Source organism: Silurus aristotelis (genome assembly GCF_946808225.1).
Source record: "Silurus aristotelis genome assembly, chromosome: 10".
Classification (NCBI taxonomy): domain Eukaryota; kingdom Metazoa; phylum Chordata; class Actinopteri; order Siluriformes; family Siluridae; genus Silurus; species Silurus aristotelis.
This window is the reverse complement of record NC_139583.1, coordinates 27,497,549-27,521,353: the sequence shown is the minus strand read 5'-3', so window position 1 is coordinate 27,521,353 and position 23,805 is coordinate 27,497,549. Positions and strand designations below refer to the sequence as shown.

At 39.1% G+C, this 23,805-nt stretch overlaps 1 protein-coding gene across 2 annotated transcripts; it reads left to right on the top strand.

Moving 5' to 3' along the window:
- Positions 1 to 130: 130 nt before the first annotated feature.
- fkbp4 (FKBP prolyl isomerase 4) lies at positions 131 to 9,585 on the top strand. Of its 2 annotated transcripts, XR_014535485.1 has the most exons (11): positions 131 to 269; positions 2,715 to 2,859; positions 3,395 to 3,537; positions 3,614 to 3,734; positions 4,970 to 5,126; positions 5,318 to 5,408; positions 5,760 to 5,843; positions 5,968 to 6,153; positions 6,596 to 6,835; positions 8,604 to 8,911; positions 8,944 to 9,585. XR_014535485.1 is itself a non-coding variant. In XM_083553065.1 (10 exons), the coding sequence occupies exons 1-10, from the start codon at positions 180 to 182 to the stop codon at positions 8,688 to 8,690; spliced, it is 1,344 nt and encodes a 447-aa protein (XP_083409191.1). In that variant the 5' UTR covers positions 131 to 179; the 3' UTR covers positions 8,691 to 9,585. The 2 variants fall into 2 exon arrangements, 1 of the variants encoding a protein (XP_083409191.1); XM_083553065.1 differs by having other exon boundaries at positions 8,604 to 9,585.
- The last annotated feature ends 14,220 nt before the right edge of the window (positions 9,586 to 23,805 follow it).

The following is a 23,805-nucleotide window of genomic DNA, read 5'->3' as shown; positions in this document are numbered from 1 at the left end:
ACCTTACTAATCATTTCCGCAGTGCTACACGGCGTTCATTCGATCAAGAGTGCGGGATTTCCCGGTACACACCAAAACCTCAGCTATCTTCTCCACTTCTCATCCCATTCGAACTCACAACTGCAGGTGGACTGAACCAGAATCTTCCTTCATTTTATTTTACACATTTTGGGGCGAACATGACTGCAGAAGAATTGTCCAACGACTCTCAGAGCATCCCTATGGAAGGAGAAGACATCACCCCAAAGAAAGATGGAGGAGTTTTAAAGGTAACTTCATTTTCTTTCTTCTGCAGCAGCACCTTTTTCCCACCCAGACCAGTTCCTGAGCCATCATCATCTCCAAGCTCCAACCTTCTCCCACAGTGCTTTGCAGACATCTCATGCAAACCAACACGGAATTGAGGCACCTGAGAAACGCATGTGCTGCTTAAAATGCTAACATCTTAGCTTAACCTGCTGATGCTAACATGGCTAGCTAGCTAGCTAGCTCATCGTACTTGCAGGTTTAGCATGAGGATTGACACACACACACACACACAGATTTGTAAATGTATTAAATAAAATACATCAAAGACAAATTCTGCCAAGTTTTTGCTTTGATCAGTATTCAAATTGATATAATATCTATAATGTAGAATTACTGCAGGATTAAAGGGTCAGTAAGCATTTTATTATTATTGCTTTTTTCTTTATTTTTATGCACATGCATCCAGGGAGATGTGCATAACACAAGCGTACACTTATTTTCTTATTAAGTGTAATAAAATCGCAGAGAAACCATTTAAAATGTAAATTTTTAGGCTCGGAAACACTGGACGAAGTGCTTGGATTTAGAACCACGGCTTAAAGGGTCGATAAGCGTTTTTTTCCCTTTGTTCTTTTTCCCTTTTTTTTTGTAAACTGACATCCTGAGAGACGTGCGTAACTCAAGTGTGCGTGTTTTTCTTTCCCTAAAGTGTATTAAAAGTAAAACTGAAATGCAGATTTTTGGGTTATTTTATACATGCTATAGTCCGAAGGTGGTCCGGGAAGTCAGGAAATATGGAGTGATCGTATTCAACAAATATTTAATACTTTAAATGCGTCACTTCGATGCATTTTTATTTGTAAAGCGTTTTTGACAGTGGACATTTGTCTCAAAGCAGCTTTACAGACGTCGGTTAAAAAGTTGCATTTAGTGACTGTAAATTTGTAATGTATAATTGAGTTTATTCCTAATTAGCAGCGACTGTGGCAAAGAAAAACACCTTTAGATGGCTTGAGGAAGAAACCTTGAGAGGAACCAGCCTCAAAAGGGAACCCGTCTTTATCCGGGTGACACCGAATGCACCTTCATTAAAGGTCAATTATTACTTAGGTGTACTGTTTAGTGTGTGTCTGTGGTTCTGAGCCATTATAGTAAATGCTGATATTAATTACAGTCCAAATCAATCTTCAACAATGTCTGGATCAGACCTGGAACTCTTATACAATCAATTGGATTGTTGCTCATTGTACTGTTATTTTTTTAGATTACAGGGGAATGTTTTCTATTTTAGAAATATTACGACATCATAAACAAAAAGAATTACCGTATTTTTCGGACTATAAGCCGCTACTTTTTCCCCACGTTTTGAACCCCGCGGCTTAAACAACGAAGCGGCTAATTTATGGATTTTTCCTGGGTTTTTCCCAGTTTCACAAACTTCAAGCCAAAAAACTGGACCCCATAACATTAGACCAATGAAATTTCCGAACGGAAACGAAAAAACGCACCTCACCTGTGTTCTGAGCTGCACGGCATCGGGAGAAAAAACTTTCATTGGGTGTTTTTTAAACGCACGACGATGCCAAAAGATAAACTCCTGAGAGAAATAGTAGTGAAAGGAAGGAGGAAGACAGTGAACAATGACTTTCTTGGTCGGCTACTGTTTAGATACAAGCCGTTGTAACGCGTTGAGTCTGGGTGAAGGGAGAGCTCGCTAACTCCAGTTACAACAGAAATCATATAAGCACAGACAGGTTTCCAAAAACTCTTGCTTTTTTATGTTTCTTGCCAACAGCGTTATGGGTTAGTCAAAGAAACTTAGAAATGAGCATCAGAAAATAATAAGGACATATTCCTCGGTCTTGCACACATGCAGTAATACCGGGGAAAAAGCAGTGGCAGGCTATTCCCAAAATCCCGCTATGCTCCTAAAGGAAGCGCAACATATTTCATCCTTTACACCGTGTGTAACGTGTCTTTCGTTAAAGCCTGTGTAAATATTTGTAAAATTCAGTGGGTGTGGCTTATATATGGGTGCGCTTTATAGTCCGGAAATTACGGTACTTATAATTGGCTACTTTAATTTTTAACGTTTGGCACAATGTGGCGTTTCTTCTCAGCTCATGGACCTCAGGCAAGTTTGAATTTTGGCGCTTCATATGAAAAAAAGTTTGGTGAACGTGAAAGATTTTTTTTTTTGCCAAAAGTGGTATTCTATTCGCATATAGTGTGAACCCTAGAGAGCATATACTGTAAATAATAAGCACTCGTATGCTTCATTCTTGTTGGTCCTCCTACCTGTATTTTTTTTGGGTGGAGATTGATAACCATGGGCAGGAACAGTAGAGTAATAAACAAAAAAGTCTCTTAATGCATTTGTGTTGTTTTTGGTTAATGATCTAAATGGATAAATCATTAATAATGCATGTCTCTTTCCTAACCTCGTGTTTGTGTGTGCTGTATAGCTGGTGAAGAGAGAGGGCACAGGCACCGAGTTACCGATGACCGGCGATAAAGTGTTCGTGCATTACGTTGGGACTCTTCTGGATGGCACTCAGTTCGACTCCAGTCGTGATCGAGGAGAGAAGTTCTCATTCGAGTTAGGAAAAGGTGGGTTTGAAATTTTTTGCATAAACCTTCTTGCAAAGATGATGCTTAATCAGATTCATAATTATTGGCACCCTTTCGGATAATGTGTTCTGAAGAAATATAAATAGAAGGCACCTGCTGGACTTTCATGGGTGCTCTGAAGCCTTCCTCGCAACAATTGCACCTCTCTCCTCAAAGTTCTTGGTGATCGGAGAAATGGTTGATTTAGGTGCAGTCTTGCCAGTAGCAATATCGTCGTGTGGCAAAGCATCGATAACTGCAACAGAGGAAGAACGATCTTATCATTTACTTGCATTAATGACCTAATGGTTTCTTTGTGGTTGCTTTAAGTGTATCAACTATATCTTTATTAGAGGAAATCGTTAATGAACACCTTCTATATATTCTATATATATATCCTGACTGTTCTTTGCGCCCCGACTGTAATGTCTTCGTTCACCACTAGGGCGGCGTGCTCCGCACTTTAAGACCCGCTGATCTAGACTATTCCCTGTATATATGTAAACTTTTATATATGTCCCCGCACGTCCCGCAGGTCAGGTGATTAAAGCATGGGATATCGGTGTTGCGACGATGCGCATCGGTGAAATCTGCCAGTTGATCTGCAAACCGGAGTATGCATACGGATCTGCTGGAAGCCCACCCAAAATCCCACCCAACGCCACTCTGGTGTTCCAGGTACCCTCTTTACACTAATTCTGTAGTCGTTATTATTTATGTGGCTACAAATTTGCTTAGTGTGTTTTCGTGGCAGGTCGAGTTGTTTGACTTTCACGGCGAGGACATCACAGAGGATGAAGATGGCGGAATTGTTCGTCGCATCATCACTAAAGGAGAGGGATACTCCAAACCGAACGAGGGGGCGTCCGTGGAAGGTAAAAAAAGACAACAAAACAACACGCATAAAGAGAGAGAGAGAGAGAGAGAGAGAGAGAGAGAGAGAGAGAGAGAGAGAGTGAGAGAGATGGTTCTTGGATTTGAATGTTAAAGGATCCTTCCACTCTGAACTCCATTAATTATGTTTTTAATGAAAATATGGTGTGTTGCTGATTTCCTGGGCTGTATTTTCATGATTTTTGTGAGAATTAGACGTTTTTTTGTGTGTGCCGCGTTAACGTTCGAGCAGTCACAGACCCATGTTATCGATGGAAGAAATGAAACATCTCCGATATGAAGTACATCACTCAGGTTTACTCTCAAAGCAAAAGCTGTTTTCCTCTCGCTCGGCATTTTCCACCAGCATATCTATGAGAAATCGAAAGAAAAAATGGTAAGGATGGTGGAAAGTGTCGGAACTCGGAACCCATCTCTGAGCAGACACATCACGGGTGGATTCTTTGTATCAGTCGGTTCCCAATGTAGCACTTTTAACCTAATAAAATAAAATAGACCTCAAAAGCCAATGAAAGATCTTCAGTCTCGGATGAGTAAAAGCAAAAACGTCTTTATTGCAGTCACGTTCTAATGAGCCCATAGAAGCCCACTTTATCACATCAAAATGATCAAGCACACACACTTTGCACACACTCATATTTATACCCTGGAGTCACATGGTACCTTTTTGTTTTCTTTCAAATTTCTTTATCTTTAATTCCCCTTATTTTCCCGATATCACCTTCTTTTTTCAGTTCCCCTTATCTTCGAAACTTGGTTCTCTCCACGTGATTTACACGTGATCTGGGTACACAGACCTTGTCCGACCTCCCCGCTTTTTATCATCGGAAAAAGCACACCTATAATGAAGACTTTGATGGCGACTCCCGCATTCCTGCAACAAACCAACCATCTCCTCCTTATCCTTCATGTTGGTCTCCTACTAATTATTCTCCTATCACCTGATTATTATCCTCCCATTCCTCCACCTGATTCTGACCCTGATCGTTTACCTATGTCTTCTGCAGCAGCTGAGGCTCACAAGATCTTTTTTCCCCACAATAAACATGCTTAAGTCTGCTTTGTACGTAGTTTTTTTCCTGTCTCTCCAACACACGTAACACCAGTCAGACCCTACTCTACTATACTATAAGCTGAGTTGTTGACCGGATTGGAACTAATTCCGTTCTACAGAGGAAAGGATGTCTAACTTTTGTTCTCTCTGTTTTTCGTTCAGTGCACGTGGAGGGAACGCATGAGGGCCGCGTGTTCGACGAGCGGGAGCTGAAGTTTGAGGTGGGAGACGGAGAAAACCTCGATCTGCCGCTCGGTGTGGAGAAATCGCTGCAGGCTATGGAACAGGGCGAGGAGTCTCTGTTCATCATCAGACCAAAGTAAATACGCACACTAATATCAATATTTACCATGAAATCAATTATACACGCATGTCCTCAATGCTCAGGCCAGTCAGGTGACTTATACGCCATTCGCAAGCTGGTGCTACTGTAAGAGCGCAGAGGTTTGCTGTCTCATTTGCTGATTCAGCATTTTATTTTATTATTTTCTTTCCACCATGTACTTTCAGATATGGCTTTGGAAACGCAGGCAAACCCAAATTTAATATTCCACCTGGTGCTACGCTGCAATACAAAATCAAACTGACAAAGTTCGAGAAGGTGAGCGTGCTTCAACTTGTATAAATAAACCTCTGGAAATTTTTTTTTATCAAAATTGGCATTTCAATATATTGTTTTGACTTCAAAATATATAAAAGAATAAAAAAATCTTAGCATCGGTAGGTATTCCACATTAGATCATATCGTGTACATGCAATAAATTAACATACGTTAATAAAAACAATTATAACATTATTATTTTACAAAAACCAAAGTTTTCCAAGGGTCTTGAATGTAATTTTATACAGATACGATCATCTACGTACATACGACCTTGTTTTTAAGGCTTTCAGATCTATTTTTGTGAATGTATTTTTTTTTCTTCATCTGCCTTCCATGGCTTTCCCCTAGGCTAAGGAATCCTGGGAAATGAACACCAGTGAGAAACTGGAACAGAGCGCAATCATCAAAGAGAAAGGAACTCAATACTTCAAAGTATGAGCCACACACCAACACTTAAAATGTATCATTTATTTATTTATTTATTTATTTATTTAATTTTAAATAATGTGTTGATTGTAAAACTCCAAGCTGCCTGTTAACTGTGTGTGTGTTGCAGGATGGGAAATATAAGCAGGCAGTTGTGCAGTATAAGCGCATCGTGTCGTGGCTGGAGCACGAGTCCAGCCTTCAGGAAGAGGACGAAGAAAAAGCCAAAGCCCTGAGACTGGCGGCTCACCTCAACCTGGCCATGTCCTACCTAAAACTACAGGAGCCTAGCCTTGCCCTGGAGAACTGTGACAAGGTGCCGCCCCTGTAGTCACTGCTCATCTGACATGTTGTAATCAGAGTGTGCGTATAATGCGTTCAGTGATCGTTCGCTGTAAACGCCTTTTATAAGAATGGTGATGGTGTGACGCCGCGCAAAGGTCGTGATGTCATCTCGACCTGTAATGACACTGATATTTCCTTTTCGCAGCTGTCGCACTATCACTGTTCTTTTAAAAGGTTTCGCACCAAATAACTCCACTGCCCTGTTCTAACGAACGGCAAGGGGTACTTAACGAGCGCCCAGGATCGTCAACTCCTAGTTCAGAAAATTTCCCGTTTCCTTGTTCCACCCCGTATTTATAGTTGAACTTTGTGCTCATGTCACAAATTATGATTTTATTAATTTTTTTAATGATCTGGAGCTTTTTTTTTTTTTTTTATCGATTTACTTATTTCCCTGTGCCGTCTCTCCACAGGCTCTGGAACTGGACACGAACAATGAAAAGGCTTTGTTCAGGCGAGGAGAAGCGCTGTTCGTGATGAAGGACTTTGATCGGGCGAGAGGAGACTTCCAGCGTGTGGTGCAGCTCTATCCAACCAACAAGGCGGCAAAGAGCCAAGTGCTGCAGTGCCAGAAACACATTAAGGAGCAGCACGAAAAGGACAAACGCCTCTACGCCAACATGTTTCAGAAGTTTGCCGAGAGGGACGCTAAAGTAAGCGCGTAGAGTCGATACGATTAAAAACAAAGCGAGTCATTTGATTAAATTGAACGGTCCTGGATTGAAATCTCTCCATACGTGACAGCTGAAAGAGGCTTTCTGAAGGATTATGTGTGCCGATAACTGATTAATCAACCGGTAGTTTTTCAAATAGATACTGGATAAAAAGAAAACAAAACTCTTTATAAATAGTACTGAACTTTATTACAAAAACATAAAAAAAAAAAAAGTACTGGATCGTTAAAATGTGGCGAATGAAATCAATATGAATATATTAATTAGAAAAAAAAAAAAAAATAAATATATATATATATATATATATATATATATATATGGCGGCAATATATTAACGTGCTTGAAATTTCTTTATGTACATGATGTGCGTTAATAAATGAGAATGTGCATGCACGTGTTTTTGAAGGGTTTTTTACACAACAGCGTTGCCGCGATTTGTTTGATGAAGGCATGCTATAAAAATGTACATACAGTACATGTTTATCTGTCAGGAATCCACCTGCCACGCCCCCTTCGGCCCCCTTCAGCGTGGCAGGTGCTTTCTCGGCCGCTTTCTCTGAAGCTCCCGGCTTCAATCGCGCACATATGGTGCTCGTTTAGCATCATCACCAGCTCCTATTTAAACTTCCACAATCTCACTGTCTGTTATTGTTGGTATATGTTGGTTCACGGCGGTCGTTGTTATCGCGCATGCGTATCCCGGTACGTGTCTTCCCACCGGCACTCTCTCAACGGCTGCTCTTTTCTTCCCAAAGCGCACCGCGGATTCCCCCCCGATCCTGCCGGTGTTCATTCTATGCTTTTGGATGGTCATCACATGTTCCGCGCCGCCAAGCGCGGCTTTCGCCTCCCGTTCATCGCATATCATTTAACAACAAAAGGCATATGTGCACTAACTAACAGCAGAGATTCACCAGTATACGATACAACACCTGTAGCAGCTGTAAGCCTTGATTTTTCTGCCACTTTCGCGAGTTGTTCTGTGGCTGCACAGAGATAACAGACGTTAAATGGCAAATTTTTCTCCCCTTGTGCTCGAGATATCAGGGTTCGGCGACCTAAAAAAAGACATAACCGATAAAAAATGCTTAGAAAAAGCGAGAATTTGGCGGTTCCACTTTAAAAACGTCGACTTAATAGGGTTGTCAAGATAACCGAGGGCGAGATATCCGGGTTCCACTCCATATATATATATATATATATATATATATATATATATATATATATATATATATATATAAAATAAAAAAAACACACAACAACCAACAGTACATGGTGTCAGTGATTGTCCTCTAGAGGCTGCTCTCGTACTGTATAATGGCAGCAGATCTTCGGCAACCCGGAAAAACTATCAGTATGGATTTTCCCTGATAAATCGATTGACCTCTGATTCTGACCTCTATTATCTTATAAGTTGATGTGGCTACATTTTGCCCACCTCTAGATCCAGATTTTGTCCCCTTGATATTGTATCTATAACTTGTAAACCTGTGGTTCTGTGTTTTGAAGGCTCTGTGTACTAAAGTCATGTGACTCCTCTCAGACCATTGAGCCTTGGTGTCCGGTGTAATATCACTACATGATTCTTTTATAGTTCAAAACTCTCAGCCATTTTTCTTTAAATAAAAAAACAATAGCACACACACCATTTCACGTTCTGCACCTCTACCCAGGGCACCGTAAAGTATGAAATACTGCAGATAACATTTTTGTTCTAAAGACTGCTTTTCCCTTATTTTTCTTGCAGAAAGAAGCCGAGCAGGTGAAGAAAGAGAGCAAAGACGGCGTGATGGAGCTCGAGGAAAACGGTGCCGAAGAGCAGACCGTAGCATAAACGCTTGTTAATTTGTCTGCTTTGAGTGTCTAATTAATTTTTTTTACTTTTGGTTTGGAGACGAGTTTGTGTGTATAGGTGCGAAGTTGGACGTCTGATCTGTAGAATACAGTTTATTTTTGTTGCCTTTTTTCCCAAGGCCTCGCTGCCACTGGCACCGTGCGAGTTTCATTGGTGTACTCGTGTTCACGTGAGGCAGCTAGACAGGCCCGGCTATGTTTGTTTTTTTATTTGGCTGCTATTCCGCATGAAGGTGCAGAATGGAGTAAGGCTGGAGCACCGAACAGAGAAAATATTAGGCAGCACCACGGCCTCTACTATTGGGCCCTGCCCTGATACTGCTACTTAAACGGTATACTGGCGCGCACCACTATGTAGTGCTGCTGTACACAACAGGTAATGGCATGAAATTAAAACGTAATGGCAACACGACTGTTTTGTTTGTATTCTCCTTATGGTTGTATACATTTAGCTTTTTTCTTTCATTATGTATTTTACTGTTTGCTGTCCATTAGGCTGTTAAACTTCTATAATCCTTTTCTTTATTCATACAACTGGAAATCCAGTGTAGGGTACATAGTTTTCTGTCAGACTGAATCGCTTATTATCTGCTTGACTTGCATTTGTAATGCGTTATAAGCACTTAGACATCTATCCAGACTTCTGTTCTAGCCTACTTCAGTGCTTGGTGTCTGCAAGGACTCCAAGGGCTCATATTAGATTTTTCTAGATTTTTCTAGTTCTACTCAGCGGTTCATACGCTGCCTGCTCTGATTAGTTTCAAATGCATGAACGGAAGCGAGGGAAATGACGTTCTTTGTTCTGGTCATGTGTCTCTAATGCTCCAGTGATGTCAAATAAAAGAATACAGTTTGCTCAGAACGTTAAGCTTAAATGCTCTGGACTCTATTTACAAAATGTTTCTTTACTGCATCATATTCAGTTCTGTTGAAGAACCATCACCAGAACTGATTCATATCAATCGGATATCAACGGATTCATATCAATATTTGTTATCAATATTTAATGTTTGGAAAGAAAAAAAAAAAAAAAAAAGCTGCACTTCGTCTCTCGACCAAGACCCAAGATTCTTCATGGTAATTCATCTCAGGGACAGAAGGTGGTGCTGTTATATTAGGAAACAGGGGACTGCCAATTGAGGCTGGAAATAAAAAGGGGCATTTTTGTTTATTTTTGCTTCCTCCATTTAACTGGGAATGAATGGTGTTTTATTGAACAGCAGCAAAAAAAATACTAGGAAACCTGATATTTCCAGGCAGGCGTATTACAACGATTTTGGAGACAGTAGCATTACTTTTTCCCTTCACTTAAACTGTTCCAGCATGGCAATGCCCCCTGCACAAAGCCAGCTCAATGTAAATATGTTGTACATAGGTTGGAGTGGAAGATCTCCTGCTATAAAGCTCTGACCTCAACAATATTAAACAGGTTTTGGATGGATGTGAACGCTGACTGCACCCCAGGCCTCCTCACCTCACCTACATCAGTACCTGACTTCAGTAAAATACCCTTGTGGATGAATCAGAAAGTGTTCTCTGATACACAAGAAATTTGTTTTGGCGACAGAAGCTTAGTCACAATTATATTTGAATAACATTTTAAGAATTTATTATTTTTTTTTTTTTACAGTTGGAATTAAATGGTAAATTCGCAGATCTTCTATACAGGTATTTGCGAGTTGGAAGTTGTGGCAGTGAAAGCTGTTCTTGTGTGGTTTTGTTTTTGTTATTTTTAAGAATAAAGGAGATGTGATGACCTGCAGTAACTACAGGAGAATAAAGTTGATCAGTTAGCCCATGAAGTTATGGGGAGTAGTGGAATCCAGGCTGAGGGAAGAGGTGACCATCTGTGAGCAACAGAGCACCACAGACACATTATTTGCTTTGAGAATGTTGATGGAGAAGTATAGAGAAGGTCAGAAGGAGTTGCATTGTGTGTTTATGGATTTAGAGAAATTGTTCGACGGTGGAGAGAGGAGTTGTGGTATTGTATAAGAAAGTCTGGTGTGGCAGAAAAGTATGTGAGGGTGGTGCAGGACATGTATGATGACAGTGTGACAGCAGTGATGTGTACAGTAGGAACGACAGACTGGTTCAAGGTGGAGGTTGGACTGCAACAAAGATCGGCTCTGAGCCCTTTCCTGTTTGCAGTGGTGATGGACAGGTTGATGGACGAGGTCAGACAAGAGTCTCACTGGACTATAATGTTTGCGAATGATATTGTGATTTGTGGTGAAAGTAGAGAGCAGGTTCAGAATATCCTGGAGGGTTGGAGGTACGTGCTGGAGAGAAGGGGAATGAAAATCATTAGGTGTAAGAGTACATGTGTGTGAATCAGAGGGAGGGCAGTGAAGTGGTGCAGTTGCAGGGAGAAGGTGGAGGAGTTCAGGTACCTGGGATCAACAGTGCAAAGTAATAGAGAGTGTGTTAGAGAAGTAAAGAAAAGAGTGCAGGCAGGGTGGAGTGGGTGGAGAGGAGTGATCGCAGGCGTGATTTGTGATAGAGGAGTATATGCAGAAGTAAAAAGGGAAAGTTTATAGGACTGTGGTGAGACCTGCGATGTTGTATGGTTTAGAGACAGTGGCATTGAGTAAAAGACAGGAGGTGGAGCTGGAGTCAGCAGAGCTGAAGATGTTGAGGTTTTCGTTCAGAGTGACGACGATGGACAGGATTAAAAACGTGTTTATTAGAGGGACAGCGCATGTAGGACGTTTTGGGGACAAAGTAAGAGAGGCCCGATTGAGATGGTTTGGACAGAGGAGGGACATTGGGTATATTAGTAGGAGAATGCTGAGGATGGAGCCACCAGGAAGGAGAAAAAGAGGAAGACCAAGGAGGAGGTTTATGGATGTGGTGAGGGAAGACATGCAGGTAGTGGGTTTGAAAGAGGCAGATGTAGAGGACAGGGGGTATGGAGACAGATGATCCGCTGTGGCGACCCCTAATGGGAGAAGCCAAAAGAAGAAGAAGACATTCAAATCTTAGGGTCAGGTGTTCACAAATGTTTTTTTCATTTTTTTTTTTTTTCATTAAAAAAAATTTGCACTAGATCCTTAGATTAACAGAAGCAGCCTTTTTGCATAAAAAGGTATGAGTGAGTCGCTGCTGTTTGCAAATAAACAACACACCAAAAACGTACATATAGTCCTTGCTTTTACGCAAATAAGCCCCGGCCCCAAAACATGTACAGCTCTGACAATAGTGCAGAATGCTAATGACAATTCATATTAATGCTCTGATAATCTACTAAGAATCCTCTTAAAGCACGTCTCAGTTGAAAAACTAGTTGTAGAGCCGCACAAAGAACATTTAGGTTTTTCTAAAAGTGTACCTTCTGTTCTGACAAGAGTGTTGATCTTGCATTTGCACATCTTTTTCATGAATTCACACCTGACCTGAGGCTTAAAAACAAGAATGTAAAAACAAGTTGTTACCTCAGAGACCTGGAAAAGTCAATTGAATTCTGGAAGAAACAAGAAACAACAAAATGGAAATGTTGAGTTGGGTGGAAGATCTGACATTTCAGCCTCGACGAAGGATTGTTTCGAAAAAGAAACCGAATGCAGTTCCTGTATACAGTGTTTGATGAGAAAACACACAAGTCTTTTAGTCAGATACACTTCCATATAATTGTATCTATTACAAACAATACAATACAAAAATTCAATATAACAACACGTGGCATTACAGAGAGAGAGACATTTCATGTATGGGGGGTGAATACCATTTTTACTAAAGCAAGAAACCCAGTTAAGACTCAAAACCTCTACACTACAACCGCAACTGTGCACCTACAACATCTGAAGCAGTTTAAAATCAATTAAATGTAACAAAGCAACAAATTTGATGAACGATATTGGATTCTGGTTGGATTTAATCACCTATCTCTGAACAATGGTGGAACTGTAATGAATGGACTTTTGGTGCCACCCAGACGAGGATGGGTTTCCCTGTTGGTTCCTCTTAAGCAGCGGGGTCCAAACTAAGGCCCGGGGCCAACTGCGGCCCGCCATCCATTTTTAATTTGCCTGTATCAAGTCTAAAAATATAATTGTCTATGGCGCTCACACAATATTTCGTTTAAATGTATTGCACTTCTGAGTTTTAACACTACTGTTTTGAACAAGGCACGAGTCGTGCCAATCTGAGAGCCAATCTAAGGCTGTCAATGAGAGAATTACCTGCCAACTTTTTTTGTATACCTCAGGTCTAGTGCAGTATACCTCACATCTAGTGAGTCGCCCAGTCCCTCATATATTTATCTGTATGTGGCCCTCAGGAAAAAAAGTTTGGACATCCCTGGTCTTAAGGGTTTTTCCCTCATGATATCTCAGGGAGTTTTTTCTTGCAATTGGTTCCCACCGACTCACTTATTAGGGATAAACATACAAGCATAAGAAACAAACTTATCCATTCTTTTATTACCATTTTATCTGTGTAAAACTGCTTTGAGACAATGTCCATTGTTAAAAACACTCTACAAATCAAAATGAATTGAATGTAAAAACCTTTTTCTTTTTCTCCACTAGGAAAATATTTAAAAAAGTTAAGGACGTTTGCAACTATCGTGTGGCGTACACGTTTCACCCTCCTTCCCAGTGTAAGTGTGTCGTTTGCTTTGTTTTTTCATATGCTTTTATGCATGAAAGTGAATATATGTTAACATGAATGCTGCACACTGAGTCAGCAGAGGCAAGTGGAAAGCTTTACAGAGCTCCGACGCTTGACAACGGAGATGACGTTTTTCTTTTGCCTTTGCTTCCTGGTGGCCACTTGTGAATTGTCTGTAGGCATCATTAGAGAATATAGTTTTCATGATAAATCATCAACAGTCACCTGGAATCAGGCTCAACTGGATGTGGTCTGATGGACAACCAGCCTATTTCGTTAATTGGGCACATGGCTGGCCTGTGATTGGGCCTTCAGATTGCTCTGTTTTGTATAACGGAGTCTGGTATAATGATCCATGTGGTTCAACTCACAATTATTTCTACTGTTATAGATATTTGATTTTGGTGAATGAACTTAAGACATGGGAGGAGGCTCTTCAGTACTGCACCACAAAATACACTGGTTTGGTTACTCTACCGTTCTCCTCACAGATGGAACAGGCTAAACTGGAGCTCATGTTGGCCCAAACAGATAGAGTGTGGGCCGGCCTGCGCTTTATGAATAGAAGATGGTTCTGGCTGAGTGGAAACCCTCTAGTGACACTGGATTCATTGCCATCGTGTCCAGATTGTCGTTATTACTGTGGAGCAATCAACACCAAAACAAACATGTGGGAGAACCGAGACTGCAAAGAGAAGCTGAATTTCCTCTGCTGGAGGTAAGTCATGAACACTGTGAGGTTTTATTTCCTAAAATACAAATCAAATTGTTTACCTCAATACTGCATTAACCGTCAACACAACAGCCTCTTCAACACATCAAAGATAATCAAAGATTAAAAAATACAAAAAAAGGGATCTTGAATTCACAAATAAAACTACAGGATCATGTCACAAAGTAAAAGAGACATTAGTATTTAATGGACAAATCAAATTAAATATTTTGATATGAAGTAAAACCCAAATATTCAGAGCTGACTGTGATTTTTGACGCAGCTCTCAGTCTCAGAGAAGGGCGATATTTATTCGAGCTCTTTTTGGACTAAAAATGAGGCCAGTGGTGCTAAAAAAGTCACTCAGAGGCAGCAGATGTGTGTAGTACGGTGGCCGAGAAGTGCAAAACAAATGAACAAATCCGAAAACAAATGAACAAATCCGAAAACACATTAACAAATCCAAAAACAAGACAACAAATTCAAAAACAAAACAACAAATCCAAAAACAAATTAACAAATCCGAAAACAAATTAACAAATTAGAAAACACTAACAAATTCAAAAACAAAACAACAAATCCAAAAACAAATTAACAAATCCGAAAACAAATTAACAAATTAGAAAACACTAACAAATTCAAAAACAAAACAACAAATCCAAAAACAAATTAACAAATCCGAAAACAAATTAACAAATTAGAAAACACTAACAAATCCAAAAACAAAATAACAAATCCGAAAACAAATTAACAAATTAGAAAACACTAACAAATCCAAAAACAAAATAACAAATCCAAAAACAAATTATGAAAAGGTAGGTATAGTTTGCGAATGGAAAATTACAGATCATTGGACAAGACACCTGTCAGTCAAGATATACAGGTGAGTGACAGGTGTCTCGTCCAATGATCTGTAAGTACTGGTTAGTTTTTTGTAAAAACGAACTACACCCCGTGTGATTTTGTGAGCGATCTTTATGTTTGTAATGTCGGAGAATATAATAAAGGTTTGTATGGAGAATCGACGGTGGTTTGTATTGTATACTGGTAAATCTCTGCTGTTAGTTGGTGCACATATGCCTTTTGTTTTTTAGCAAACATGTATGTACATTTTTATAGCATGCCTTCATCAAACAAAATCAACGCTGTTGTGTAAAAAAAAAAAAAAAAAAAAAACTTTTTTTTTTTATTTTTTTAAATGGATTCAACTTTATTATATTATGTAAGTTACCAGTATTTACTGATATTTATTTCAATGCTTTACAGGCTTTAGTGTATTTTTTCTTTGTTTTTTTTATTTTTTATTATTATTTCAAAACAACCCCCCAACCACCGCAACACGTGGTATTTGGTCCACTACCACTGCGGTGGTTAAAAAAAAAAGTGCCATCGTCACAGCCCTATGTTATTTTTTTAAATGTATTCTAAATAGGCCCATAGGCTCATAGGTTTTTTTGTCAAAAAAATAAATAAATAAATAAATTTCACAGCACCCCCTGTTCAAAATTACTTCCAGCCGCCCTGGTGGACTGGATTTCTTTGACCATTTATCACAGTCTTGGATCTGTCAAATACGGTGGCCAAGAAGTGCAAAACACATTAACAAATCTGAAAACAAAATAACAAATGCAAAAACAAAACAACAAATCTGAAAAAAAATTAACAAATCTGAAAACACAACAACAAAATTCAGACAAACCGGAAAAGGTCATTGGACAAGACACCTGTCATTCAAGATATACAGGTGAATGACAGGTGTCTCGTCCAATGATCTGTTAGTTTCTATTCACCATTCCATCAACTATACCTACCTTTTCCGGTTTGTCTGAATTTTGTTGTTGTGTTTTCGGATTTGTTATTTTGGTTTTGCATTTGTTATTTTGTTTTCGGATTTGTTGATGTGTTTTGCACTTCTCGGCCACCGTAATCAAAGATTAGTAACTGTTAGTAAACTTTAGTAAACTGACTTTTATGCATCGTTAGTTTTTTTGCAGCATCAGCTTGAATTATTTTAATCCTCATTTCCTGTAATTTTTGCCCATTGACTAATTATAACGAAAATGTTTAATTGCACCGCCATGACATATATATATATATATATATATATATATATATATATATATATATATATATATATATATATATATATATATATATATATATATATATGCATGCATTTTTGAGTTAGTACTGCCCCCTGTTGGGAAGAAGTTACATTTGTGCTTGTTACTGTTGACAACCAGGTGGCGCCACAAGACCATAAAATAGGGCTGTGGATAAACAACTTAGTCTCTGGCTTTCCTACAGAGTTTTCTATGGAGTTTTATAGTATGTGTCGGTCACATCCAAGACTGTGATAAATAGTCAAAAAAATGTTTTTAATCAATACTGAGGTTGATTAACAGATTTAAGCAAAAAACATTAAGCAGAACAAATATTGATCTGATATATTTTTTATAGCACTTAAACTGGACTTTAAAGACTCGAACAACAGTTGTGGAACTACTGACAGGAGAATCGGGAAGACAGGAGAAACCAGGAGGCTAGGGAAAACTCTGGACAACAGAAAAGCCAGGAGCCAAGAGAAGACGGGAGACTTGGGAAAACTCAGGCAGACAGAAGACTAGGGAAGACTCGGGAAGACAGGAGAAACCAGGAGGCTAGGGAAAACTCGAGAAAACAGCAGACAAAGAAATAAAAAAAAAAATAGAAATACACACACTAAACAGAACAAACAAACCCACACATATCCAGTTTCAAATGCAAGTATCAAGACAGACAAATACTAAAACCAATATCAAGACAGAAGCTACCACAACGAAAATAATGACAAATACACTGACGACTGTACCGCAACAAAAGACAAATATAATGAGTAAATAAAGCGGCTGATGTGGCTCTGATTTCTCCTCTGTCTTCACTTTGTGATTTTGCTCTGGTGAAAAACGTCTGCTGAAATGTCAGATTCTTCTTTAACTCTTCTCCTGACAGAATCATTCCATTAGCTGAAACACATGGAAAGTTATGGGCTAAAAAAATCATCAGGTGGCTGAACAAAGCCAGGAAACTGGAAAAGGGTTAAACCTCTATGCTCCACAGGTGCTGTTACATGGCTGATCCCAGCATCTCTCACATCTTACTATAACTACTGTGCCAAATGCCCTAAAGTGCACAATATTTCTAATCTAACAATGAATCCTAACCTGGAAGTCGATGGGAATTTTATTGGTGGTCTTTTCTGAGGAAGAAATGTCCAATCTTGAGACATTTACACAATTAATCAATAATATAATATAAACTTGTTCAATATGGGGTTTGGAATGGGATGCCTCTGGGTAGGGCAGGGTCAAGTGGGGCAGGGCTTGAGTGCTGGGTTGTTATAAAAATTCTTCTGCAATTAGTGTCTGATTTTTTTTGCATGATCTTGTAAGAAGAGGAAATTATCAGGACTCTGACATTCTCTCTCTCGCTTGTTGCTTTTCAAAAGAGCAAAGTCAGAATAAAGTAAAATAATAAGATTGTAAGAAACTCTAAATGATTAATATTTTGAGGTAAAAATAGCTTTTAAATCTAATATTTATTCATTTGTTTTTCACTTTAAAACAAAAAATTAATGATCGCAACTTTTATGGACCATCAATGTCTTTCTTTCTTTCTTTCTTTCTTTCTTTCTTTCTTTCTTTCTTTCTTTCTTTCTTTCTTTCTTTCTTTCTTTCTTTCTTTCTTTCTTTCTTTCTTTCTTTCTTTCTTTCTTTCTTTGTTGTTTGCTTGTATAAACATATGCAATTATAATGAAAATCATACACTTCAATGTAAAGAGAGAACATATTAATAAACAGTCATCATAAAATTACATCTTTTTTTTTAATTAATATTATTTTAGAGATTTTAAAGGGTTTTAATGTTTTTTCATGATGCATGTACTTTTGTCAAGTCTGAATCTGAGGTCTGTGCCAAACCAATGTACCTACTTTTCTCTAAGATAATTTTTCACATGGGAGCTAAAAATATACGCCTTCGACAGTCAGAGGTTACTAGGAATAATATTATAGATGTGTGTAAATTAGTGACAGCAATGTCCGATGCAGTAATATGCTTTAGCCCCATCCCAATGTGGCATGGCAGTGTAGCTTTACAGCAGGTAATGATTGCTGAACTGCTGGATGTCCGAGTGGTGCTCCAAATAAAATGTTGGCTTCGTAGTTAATTTGAGCAATTTTGAGGGCAAGACTGGCCTGTTAAGGCGGGACGATATCCATCCCACTCGGGAAGGTGCTGCTCTCATTTCTTCTAGTATTGGTCATAGTCTCAGAGCAGCACTAGTTAACCGGTGACTGTCCAGAGCCAAGGCCAGGGAGAAGACAGACAGGCTAAACCAACCTTCTACTAGCTGCACAGTCGTCACTTAGGATCCACCATATTGAGACTGTCTGTCTCCCGAGTGAAACCAAAATGTAGAAATTCTGAGAAAGTCTGTTTAAGTAACCTGATTAACATTAAATTAAATAGGACTGAATGCACAGCCAGCACCTCTGATCTAAAGATAGGATTGTTGAATATTCGATTTATCAAAAGTGCTGACTATAAACAAAATTATTACCGACCAGGAGTTTATTATAATATGTTTGACAGAAACATGGATTAACCCAAATGAATATGTAGCATTAAATGAAGCCTCCTGGGTATAGTTATATACACCAGCCCTGTCTAAAAGACAAAAATAGAGTGTTCGGTGAACTGGGATATTTGTATGCTGTCGTCTCCTCACTCTCACACATTCACTAAGGTTTGTTGACGGTGGTGTGGTGGGTCGTCTCTTATCCCAGAGATCCCTAAGGTCGGCGTTACCTTCTGGTTCTCCCTTTTAGTTATGCTGCCATAGCGAGTCTTATGAAGGAAGAGAAGGAAAAATTCCGTAGTGAGTTAGATGCAGTGGTGGAGACTGAAACTAGGAAAGAATGATTTGTGATTGGGTGAAGGGAACAGAGGTGATGAGGTGGTGATGGGTAGGTTTGGCCTTAAGAAGAGAAATGTGGAAGGGCAGATAGTGATAGATTTTGCTAAAAGGATGGAAATTGCAGTGGTAAATACTTATTTTATTTTAAGAAGAAGGTGGAGCATAGGGTGACATAAGAGTGGAGGAAGGTGCACACAGGTGGATTATGTTCTATGTAGGAGATGGAACCTGGAGGAGATTAGAAAATGTAAGGTGTTGGCAGGGGACAGTGTAACTAGACAGCATCGGATGGTGGTCAGTAGGATGGTTTTAGAGGTGAAGAAAAAGAGGAGGAGAGTGAGGACTGAAAGAAGAATAAGATGGTGGAAACTAAAGGAGGAAGACTGTAGTGTGAGGTTCAGGGAAGAGGTCAGACAGGGGCTCGGTGGTGGTGAAGAGGTGCTGGATGATTGGGCAACTACTGCAGGAGTGATAAGGGAGAGGGTGTGCTACAAGTTAGAGCAATAAAAGGTGGAGATGGAAATGTGTTGACTAGTGAAGAGAGTGGGTTGAGAAGATGGAGTGAGTATATTGAACACCTGATGAATGAGGAAAATAAGAGAGAAAGAAGGTTGGATGATGTGGAGATGGTGGAGCAGGAAGTGGATATGATTGGTAAGATGGAACTGAGAGGAGTGTTTAAGAGGATGAAGAGTGGAAAGTCAGTAGGTCCAGATGACAAACTGGTAGAAGCATGGAGATGTTTAGAAGAGATGGCGGTGGAGTTTTCAACCAGATTGTTTAACAAGATTTTGGAAGGTGAGAGGATGCCTGAGAAATAGAGAAGGAGTGTGCTGGTACCGATCTTTAAGAATAAGGGATATGTGCAGACAAGTAGTAACTACAGGGCAATAAACTTTATTAGTCACACCATGAACTTATTGTGATTTATATCAAGATTGTGTTTGTTATCTAAGAAAACCTCTAGATGTCACTGTGTCATGTGTTAGGTAAAATTACCTATTAGGATGAATAGTGAAAGAAGAGATATGGAAGGAGAGAAATGCGGCTGATATTGTGATTTGTGGTGAGAGTAGTGAGCAGGTTGAAAAGAGCCTGGAGAGGTGGAGGTACGTGCTGGAGAGAAGGGGATTGAAAGTCAGTAGGAGTAAGACAGAGTACATGTGTGTGAATGAGAGGGAGGGCAGTGGAGTGGTGCAGTTGCAGAGAGAAAAGGTGGTGAAGGAGTTCAGGTACCTGGGGTCAACAGTGCAAAGTAATAGAGAGTGTTAGAGGAGTGAAGAAAAGAGTGCAGGCAGGGTGGAGTGGGTGGAGAAGAGTGATAGGAGAAGTAATTTGTGATAGAAGGGTGTCTGCGAAATTAAAAGGGAAAGTTTATAGGACTGTGGTAAGAACTGCTATGTTGTATGGTATAACGAGGATGGACAGGATTAGGGATGAGTTTATTAGAGGTACATCTCATGTAGGACGTTTTGGAGACAAGGTAAGGGAAGTGCGATTGAGATTGAGGTTTGGACATGTGCAGACGAGGGACACTAGGAGAATGCTGAGGATGGAGCTGCCAAGAAGGAGGAAATGAGGAAGAGCAAGGAGGAGGTGTATGATGTGGTGAGGGAAGACTTGCAGGTAGTTGGTTTGAAAGAGGCAGATGTAGAGGACAGGGGTTATGGTTATCCGCTGTGGCGACCCCTAATTAGAGAAGCCCAAAGAAGAAGAAGAATATTCTGTAAACTCAAACTAGTTGCTATGACAGCAAATCCGTTTTGGTCTGCAAGTTTGGATGGCAAATTGATGATGACAGTGCTGAACATTGAGTCCAGTTCCAGTGACATTGGAATTATGTCACACTCCCATTTGCATTGCTGAAGATGTTAATTGTTATCTAAAAACAATCTAAAAAAACAATCTAAAAACAATCTAAAAACATTTGCTAGCTTATGAGGATTGTTGGATGTTAGGTAAAGGTAGTCAGAGAGAGAGAGAAATTAAATTATTGCTTAATATGGAATCCTTCTCCTTCCTTTCCAATTTGACCTGTTTTGCTTACTTTTTTTTGCATAGTATGTAAATTAGCTTGTGGATAAAACACAAATGCTGGACACCTGGTTGACACAAGCAGTGAAAACATTTAAAGAGCTCCAACACATTCACAGCAGAGATGAAGTTTTTCTTTTGTCTTTGTTTCTTGGTGGTGACTTGTGGATTGTCTGTAGGTATAATCAGGGAATATAGTTTCCATGATGTACTATATTTAAACTGGACCGATGCTCAATGGCATTGCAGAAGATACTACAGAGATCTGGCTACTGTCACTACTACTGAAGAAAACCAGAGACTTGTATACGCTGCAAAAAATGATTACTCAACCTGGATTGGGTTGTACAGATCCGATGCAAATCACCTCACCTGGAAATGGTCTGATGAAGAACCAATTTCTTTCTTAAATTGGGAAATTGGTTGGCCATTGACAGGTTCTGTGACTCCAGTAAAAAATTGTGCTGTTGTGTATAACGGAGTCTGGTATAACGATCCCTGTGACTCGAAAAGTAAATATTTCTACTGTTATAGATATTTGATTTTGGTGAACGAGCTTATGACCTGGGAGGAGGCTCTTCAGTACTGCACCAAAGAATACACTGGTTTGGCTTCTTTGCCCATTACGACACAAATATGGCAGGTAAACCAGGAGCTGGTGCTGACCCAAACTGACAGTGTGTGGGTCGCCCTGCACTACATCGATGGAAAATGGTTCTGGCTGAGTGAAAGTCCTTTAGGGATAGATCCTGGGACTGGAATTCCTCCAGATCCACTGGTTTCAATGCCATCATGTCCAACTTTGCCTTATCGCTGTGGAGCAATCAACACCAAGACAAATGGCTTTGAGAACCGAGACTGCAACGAGAAGCTGAATTTCCTCTGCTGGAAGTGAGTCATAAACAGTTTATTGCATTGTGTAAATATTAATCATATAATATCACTGTGTTGAGATAATAGGTTGCCCAATAGGACTGTGTAAAAGATTCACACTCGACACTTTAACACATAGAATGCATAGAATAATCTCTTTCTCTCTCAACAGGTAATTATCCACAGACTGGCCTCTCCTTCAGGGTGAATGATATATATATATATATATATATGTGTGTGTATATATGAAATCTCAAACAAATGGAACAACACTATATGCTATTAATTTGTGTGTACAGAGTGTTTGGCTTTTTATTTAGAAGTACCTGTGTTTTGAAGAAGTGATAAGATGTGAAGATGTGACTTTAAGGACTGTTGTATCAAAACTAATACAGTAATCCCCCGTTTATCGCGGTGGTTAGGTTCCAAAACCTCCCACCAGGATAAATGGACGCCACCCGAAACATTCTATTTTATGTATACAGTACTGTACTGTTTTAACATTTTACTCCATTTTATAATTAATAATCATATATAAACTTTATTATGTCAACATAAAACTCAACTATTTCCGTATAATTTTTTTGGTCTATTGTGCTACCAGGAAAATCAGCCAAACAAATTAGTTTCTTCTGTAAAGCAGGGGATTACTGTACTTAAAAGGCCACAGAATATCTATCTATCTATCTATCTATCTATCTATCTATCTATCTATCTATCTATCTATCTATCTATCTATCTATCTATCTATCTATCTATCTATCTATCTATCTATCTATCTATCTGCATTTTAAATGATTTCTTTTAGACAGTAAGCTTAAGTCTATTTCTACAATTGAATGTACAAATATTGTGAATGTAAACATACAGCAAATATCTGTAATTAAATATTATACAAATAGAAAAACATCTGTCATTATTTATTTCACATATTATCCACGCCCAATATTATACAGGAACGCAGGATAACAGAGCGCCTGCATCACAGACAGGAATCTCATTCAGTGAGAACGAATGCCATTACTAAAGCAAGAAATGCAACGAACACGATTCAAAAAGTCTCTTTTCACTGCAGCCACAACTGCACTACCTGCATACATCATCTCTAACACAAGCTTAAATATGAACCTTGAACATTTCCCCTGGGGATTGGGATTCAGACGCTGTATATTTGTGCAAATTTTACAGGAAGGAAAACGCAAAAGTATAAATGGTCCTTGAAAAAGCTTAACAGTTTTTTTGCCAATCTTTCCTTCAAAGCTTTTCTTGAAAAAGTCTTGTAAATGATCTTGTTAGTGTATCTGCAACAAAATTAGCTTCACCTGTTAGCCATTGTGGAATAACTATTTTAGTTTTTTTTTTTTTTTTATATATATATATAAAATAAATCTACACGAATATGTTTGAGGTTGTGAAGTTCGCTACGGATGCGCTTTGCAAGCACATTGACTAAGATTTGGCTATAAAGCACATGCCTAATTTAACACTTAATATGCAAAGAAGCTAAATAAATACTTATAAGGAAACAGGAAGAATACATGCTGTGCACTAGAGGCCTGCACTTCTGCGGTACTACCCACGTAAACGAGTGCAGTGCGGGAAAAAATTTGTTTGGTAAATGCGGGTGAGGGCAGTAAAATGGCAGGTTTGCCAAGGGATAAAAACATTTTCAGGACTCCTGCAAAATCTTCCGAAAATCTGAAGTGCAGGACAGCAGAGAATCACTGAGTGCTACAGATATCACTTCATTATTAAAGAAAGGAGATACAACACAACACTTCGGCCTGTTTTTTTTATATATATTGTTTTAGTTGATGTTTTATGTTCTGGAAAGTTTCTGTTTCATTTCCTTTCAAACTCAAATAAAACGAAACGTTTGTTTATTTCCCGTTTCTTTTTCATTCACAT